Source organism: Trichoplax adhaerens, genomic scaffold, assembly GCF_000150275.1.
Source record: "Trichoplax adhaerens TRIADscaffold_13 genomic scaffold, whole genome shotgun sequence".
NCBI lineage: Eukaryota > Metazoa > Placozoa > Uniplacotomia > Trichoplacea > Trichoplacidae > Trichoplax > Trichoplax adhaerens.
The window spans coordinates 684,957-692,297 of NW_002060955.1; the positions used below are offsets into that span (position 1 = coordinate 684,957).

General features: G+C 33.8%; 1 protein-coding gene across 1 annotated transcript; it reads right to left on the reverse strand.

Annotated features, from left to right (window-relative positions):
* Window positions 1-245: 245 nt before the first annotated feature.
* Window positions 246-5,087, reverse strand: TRIADDRAFT_30390 (uncharacterized protein; the record flags this gene model as incomplete). Its single annotated transcript, XM_002116060.1, has 15 exons — window positions 246-439; window positions 556-773; window positions 882-980; window positions 1,090-1,309; window positions 1,388-1,534; window positions 1,641-1,858; window positions 1,989-2,135; window positions 2,247-2,448; window positions 2,608-2,821; window positions 2,906-3,124; window positions 3,214-3,480; window positions 3,773-3,992; window positions 4,180-4,363; window positions 4,483-4,684; window positions 4,782-5,087. 15 exons carry the CDS (start codon window positions 5,085-5,087, stop codon window positions 246-248), a joined length of 3,057 nt encoding a protein of 1,018 aa, XP_002116096.1.
* Between the last annotated feature and the right edge of the window lie 2,254 nt (window positions 5,088-7,341).

Sequence of the window (7,341 nt, forward strand, 5' to 3'; positions counted from 1 at the left end):
AGTTATAAAATGATAACGAATGCTCGTTTCAATTCAAGTTATTGAATTACCAGATCTTTTAGTTATAATGATAATAATATCGAAAAATAAATTTGTAAATTGTATTTGTAATGAAAAATCGTTAATAGGCGGATAGATAGATGGATAAATTGACAGATAGCATATAAAGTATTAGGCAACGTAAAGAAAGGAAGATCGATCCAATTATTTTAACCATTTATCAATGCCATATCCGTTCCAAAAATCTACATAACTTCTTCTTTCATAGATAGAAAGTTTTGCATTTTATGATCGAAATCAATAGGTCTTTCCGTTGGCTCTTTATAATGTACCGTCATTTTCTCACTTAAATACGTAATTAATTCACAATTTTCTTCAAATTTGCGCAGCTTATCACGATACTTCTTACGTATATATTCATTATTCCTTGGGTTATTAGCTAAGAGGAATAAAAATATGTATACTATTAAGTGTTGTACACATGTAAACTTGCACATGCTTGCAGATGCGTTAATAATGTTATTAAAATGATTCTACTAGATTCTCAAAAGCTACCTTTTAGAAAATATGCCATATAAATATGGGCTGATTGATGAGCATCCAAGAATGGATGTTTCGGCTTGAATGAGCCAACAGCTGTTAATGATTTTACGGTAATTTCAGCTAATGATTGCTCGAGGTAACCCAATATAGGTAGACCGGTCACATTTATTGGATCTAGCCGAGGAGGTAGTTTCTTTGGTAGCGTTAATCCGTGGTATTTATTTGGAAGCCTAGCATAGAGATACAAAAACGTGAGTCTGTAGCAAAGAAGTGAAAAATTTTGACTCCAATAGCACGATAAAATTTGAGATAAAAAGCAAAATCACAAGTCGGTGCACCTCATAAACTTTTCCAATTTATCTTCCGATTCAAAGGAATATATTTTACCGTCAAATTCGGCCAATAATTCTGTTTTACCAGGTATAATACTCTCATATCTGATAACAAAATTGTATTAGGTATTATTTAAATCATACTTCTATAGCCTCGGCTAATATCATTTTCATATAGCAGTTTATCCTATTTTCATCTTTTGTAGCATTTTACCTTTGGTGACCTTCCAAATAAGTAACTGGACAATAACCCTTTAACTCAATTTCCATCGGAAATTTCGCTTTAACTTCCGCAGGAGTGCGTTTAATTGGTAATAAATGAGGAAGAGGCAAGTTGACAGGAGACTGTGGCGCAAGAAATTGTTCAGTATTATTAAGAAATTCCTGTAAAGTTTCTTCATCAGCCATTTTATAATACCGACCACGGAATTCAGCTATAATATAAGATAAATTTTCATGAATTATGAAGTCATAGGAGCATGACCAGTAAGATCGACGTATAATGTATTTACCTCCGTATATTAATTGATTATCGCTATAACAGTCGCGTAACTCTCCTCGATTAACTAAACTAACTGGGCAATAATGCCGATATTCTCCAAGGCGAGCCTCACATTCTTCAGGCGTTATGCAAAGATTAGCAATAGGTGCAGCCAGACCTACAAGAAAAATACGTAACAGTTGCTGTTAGTATACCTTTATTGCTATGTATGTTTTCCGTGTTTAATATTCTTACCACTGTGGGATTAATAACAATTTTTTTACCTTTAGAAATTCTTTCGGTGTATATTTGGATTTGTTGAATACTTTTTATGGCAATTTCGGAAGCGGTATTCCATACTAACCATTTAGATGCTTGGCCATTGATAGGATACCAGTTGAAATGACGTTTATGGTACCATTGTTTCACCGGTATAACTACTTTTCTCCAATATTTCAATCTTAAGCTAAATATTCTGGAGCTGTCGTGTAATGGTAACACTCTGTATAGATGAGGGAAATAGTTAGTAGAATATCTTTAATCTGCGGTAACACAGATTAATACTATATATATATATATATGTAACATAACAATATATGTAATATCATTTTGAAACGGTAGGGAGTTTTTACCTATCTTTGGAACGGCGGTCCATAGCAGCTCGACGTTTTAGCTCTTTATCTTCAACATCAAGCTCAATAATTTTAACTGGAAGAATTTTTCGTTCATTCATTAATTCAACTTGTTTCTTGGTACTAGGGAAACCATCTAACACAAATCTATTTAAGCAAATGGACATAATTATTTATTTTGACAGACCAGATTATTTAAGGTTTTTATAACAAAATTAATTAACTTTAAAATATAGTTTATATATTTTATTTTATTACCCTCTAGTTTGACATGTTACATTCAGTAAGGCATTTTCTAACGCTTGAATGCCTAAAGCATCAGGTACAGTTTGTCCGACGTAAAGATATTCATTTATTTCCTTTGCTAAGGTGCTTGTACTTTGCTTCTCCAACACTAATCGTATGGCTTCTCCCATCGATAATCTCAAAACTCCATAGTCTGCTACAAATCGATTAGCAACTACAAGAAATTGTGATAATAATTATTAACTTGTTAATGGCATTGAAATCCTTAACATAATAGCGAGTATGAAAGGCATGGAGTAGATTATTGGATCCTTCAACAGTACGCTGCAGTAAATTATTACTCATTTTTATTTACTATCAGATCAAAACTTACGTGTTGTTTTGCCGGATTTAGGTGGGCCAACAATAGCTATTTGGAAAGGTATAACTGGACCTGGTGGAGATTGATGGATGTATTTGAGAGGATTATCTATGAATCGTTGTCTTGCATCTTCAGATGAAAGGTAATAAACATGAGAACGATGGACAACAGGATAAGTTGATACACCAGGACCATGCAACGGCTGCACAACTTCCTTATCGAACAGCTACATTTAGATACCAAGTCAAAAAGAGATATAATTTTAAGTATATTATCTCCGATACTGAAAGGCTTGCGATAAAATACTAACTTTAACTGGACACCACCATCCAAATTGGCTAGATTGCTTATATCCTGTTTCAATTATTTGCCTTGAAAGCCTAAAGTCAACGGGATGACACTTTTCCAATAGGCTTGTACGATTTTCAGTGTAGGGCTTGAGCAGTTTATTTAAGAGATAACGAACAATGTGAGGTTTACGGCCAGAAGTTACTTCAGATTTTGGCATCCAGACCTCTTCCATTGCTTCCTGTTATAGTTATAACGAAAAGCATGTCAACAATTTAAACTTATACACTCTACTTCACCCTAATAATACAATGTTAGCTAGCAGTATACCTGGACTAAACTTAAGCGATTCATATCGTCATCATATCGTTCTAATAAAACTGCTTTCAGTCGATCTCTGGCATCATCTTCAGCTTCTTCTTCTTCTTCTTCTTCTTCTTCTTCCTCTCCTAGCTCTTCTTCTAATAGAGCATCGACATCTTCCTCGTCCTCTTCATCTTCATCTTCTTCTTCACTATCTGATATGTCCGAATCACCATCTTCTCGCTTACGTTGTAACCGTTCTTCCCGCTCAGCTTGCCTGGCTGCTCTTTCAGCCTGTAATCAATTCATTTGTCGTGTTACGTGTACATTCAATTTATATACCTATTTAATCTACTAAAGAAATTGTTCGTTTTTGTTAGCCCTAACATAGCTCACTTTTACCTCACGTTCTCGTTTCCTCTCAGCAATTTCAACTAGTTTCTCTTCACGCCTTTGTTGATATTCTTCTTCCTAATGATCGCATCGACAAGATGATTGAATAAGGTTAATGATAAAATTATCATGGTAATAATTAATCTGTAAAAATTAAAACGCGACATACATATAAATATTGTATTATATTTACCTTTAACTTTCGTAGTCTTTCTTTTTCTTTTTCTCGCTTCTCAATTCTCTTATTCCGTTTAGTTTGCCACCTTTCCATCAGGGGAGGTAGTAACCGATCCATTACATCGGAATCATCAACACTTAAAATTATGATTATATCAGGGTAAAATCCTGCTTGCGCCATATAACGAACTTGATTTGAGGTACGTGGGAATCCTTCTAAAATAAAACCCTTTTTGCTGCAGTGTAAAGGGTACGAAAGATAAATTTGTTTCAATGAAAATGCGCTAAAGAATAGCTAAACAATACCATTTCTATAGAATCACCAACATTATTAAGGTTTGTAGACCTTAGCACATTTTTAGGATATTAATTACTTAGAATCAATAATAATATAATTTTAGTTCTATTTAGGGTAGGACTAACCGAAATGGGTCTTCGTCCCACCAAGGCTGAATAACTTTATCTAAAGTTTCGTCAGGAATAGGCTCATCATCTGCTAGATAAGCTCTTATTGCGTCTTCATCCTCATCTAGTTCAAGTTCATCATCTTCTTCTTCACCCTCCTCTTCAATGATTCCACCCCGTGCATTATTAGCTTCCGCATTTGCTTTATCTTCATTGCTTGGTGCTATGTCTTCAATTAGTTCTTCTACATCATAACATAAGAAAAAGTTATTGATGTGTACTGACGAAATTGTCAAGATCTGTATGTTAATTATAACATACCATTGTCATGTTCTGAAATATCGTCTTGTAATTCTTCTTCTAGTTCATCAACAATTCGCTTCTGAGTTTTGGTAATAATCAATTCTTGTAATCGTTCGCGGAACGTAATGTGAAATATTCCAAGTTGTTTACTCAACGTGCGACCATAAAATGTTTTACCACTTCCTCGAGGTCCAATAATACAAATCCTTAACGGGGGAGGCTAACAATACAAGGCGCAGATAAGTATAATTTTAATTTAAGTAAGCAAAAGCTAAATGATGGAGAAATTTTAAGCTCAAGAAATTATAAAGTTTTACCTGTAAAGGCTTGCCATTTGATAGAAATAAATTTGGATTGTCCAAAAACTGAGTTCTAGCATCATTGGATATAAAAAAGTAGGTATGCTCACGGAATCGAACTGCGGTATCTGGCGCGCCAGGGTGTAAAATATTGCGCTCTTTTAGAGTTACAGGACAGTAATGGCGTGTTTCACCAAAATTTTTACGCCCGCCGCCAGGGATTGTAAGATCATCCTCTTCATCTTCAAAATCTTCTTCTTCTTCATCTAAATCGATACCGGTATATTCCCACGGTTGATGTTCAAATTGATCTATGACATACATACGCGCAAGGTTTTACATAGATGTTGCGATTACAATTTAATAAATGAGGAAAAATAAATGTACTACTAGTACATTAAAAATATAGCTACTTACATTCTACTTGTTTAATAAATTCATCACTTTGTTCTGCAAGATCAAGTTCACATGGCACATGAATTGGATCGATCCCTAAGCCTTTGATTGATGGAAGGACATGAGACCAGTCGCGGTCAAAGAATTGTCTTGTTGTAACTTGTGCATGCCATTCAGGACATTCCGGTGGCATCATTCCCTAATATAAATTAAATGAATAGATCGTCATTGATAGGGATATATTAGTTTATTTCCTTCTAAATTTCAGCTAAATCAATTCATTCTTATTAGTTTACCTCCTCTGGTATCTTGTCTAATGCACTCATGAGAGTTTTTTCAAACTCTTCATCATCTCCAAGATCACCTATTCTTGACAATGATGCTTTTAATCGAATTTCTTCATCAATTAAAGCGTCTTCCTGAGCTTTAGCTAAATCTAATTTTGCTTTGGCTTCATCTTCATCGTCTTCGTCATCTTCATCTTCTTTTTTAGATTCGCGGTCTCTTTCATTTGATCCTAATGTAAAAATGAATATTGTATAGTAAGATAATTATTACCGATATGTACAGAACTTATCTTATAATTTCTTGATTTTATAAAGTTGTAATACCAGTATCTTCTTCTTCTTTACCGTCTTTGTCACCATCTTGATCATTACGCTCTTGCTTATCTCGTAATTCTTTTTTCTTGTCAGTAATCTCTAATAGACGTTTAACAATTTCTTCTCGATCTTTTTTTGACTTTTCACGACGTGCAATCTCTATTACTTTTTTACTCTCACATTCTTCACTCACTCTATTTACTATAGTCTCGCGATTATTTTTGAACCATCGCTTGGCTAAGACACTTTGATCTCCGCTATCATCCATAAATATCACATCATCAGGGATTAATCCACGATCAGCCATCAATGACCACTCATCTCTTGATCTAGGAAAGTTGTCCAGAATCCAGCTACCGAAGCTAAAAAAATATATTATCCTCAGTATTAATTCACCTCTAGAATATCAATCATGTTATTCATTTTCCTTAATAGTACACAGCATACAAGAATAAAAATTAATTATACGCTTATTGGGCTTACATCTGCCCATTGCTGTCGGGGGATTCTTGCAATTCTGTTGATCTTTCAATTATAGCATCTTCAATTGCATCCGCGTACATCTCAGGTGTGACTCGAATTGAATCTGTATTGAAATTTTCCATTGTACTATTGACTAAAGCAACTACTTCCGGATGATCCGGTCCTATTTCTTGTTCATCAATTACTTCATCATCGATTGGATCATCTACTTCTTCGTCATTTCCTTCGTCATCTGAAGCATTTGATGTACCTACGGTTGACAAAATCATTTTTCAGTAAAATATTTAATTGCTATATAATAGTAATGATCTAGTTTAGGACTAGCATTAATAGTAAGAGCAAATATCAAGACTTTAAAATACAGGTTATACTTTTAGAAGACAATCTTCGCTCTTTCTGGGAAGCTCTTTCAGCTTCAAATTGCTGATTAGATTTAACAACTGATATAGCGTTCGCCAGTGCTTCTTCTTTTGCTTGTTTATAGAGATTATCTTTAACTGTTTGAAGATGTGGTTTAACTAATTCTTCAGCACTTAATACCTGTATTACCCACATTGTAAGTGCATAGCCATTAGAATATACTAGTTATGAATATAAGCATTATTATTTATTTATTATAGAAATAAAAACCTTAGCATTTAATTTATTCGCTATAGATTTGGACAAAATCGTTTTTCCAGAACCAGGCGGACCTAATACAGCCAATTTGCAAGGAATTTTAGGTAGTGGGGGTAGTAAGTAAGGCCTTGGATTTTTCATAAAAGCGTCCAGTGCTTCTTGAGAGGACATAAAAAACATCTGTCCGAGGAAACTAATAAATATAATTTTGATAGTTACTATGTACAGTTATAGAAGCTGCACTAAGAATATCAGTTGAAGCTTTAAAATAGCATAAAGGGGTTTATTATTTACTCTATAATTACTATATATGCCTTCAATAGGGCATTGAGGTATAATTATATTGTAAATTTATAATAACTAAGTATCTTGATTACGTAAAATGAAATCATTTATATTGTCATAAGAATTATAAATGATGCCATTAAATTATAGCTACGCCAAACACTGCATAAATATAAAGTATAGTATTGTATGTT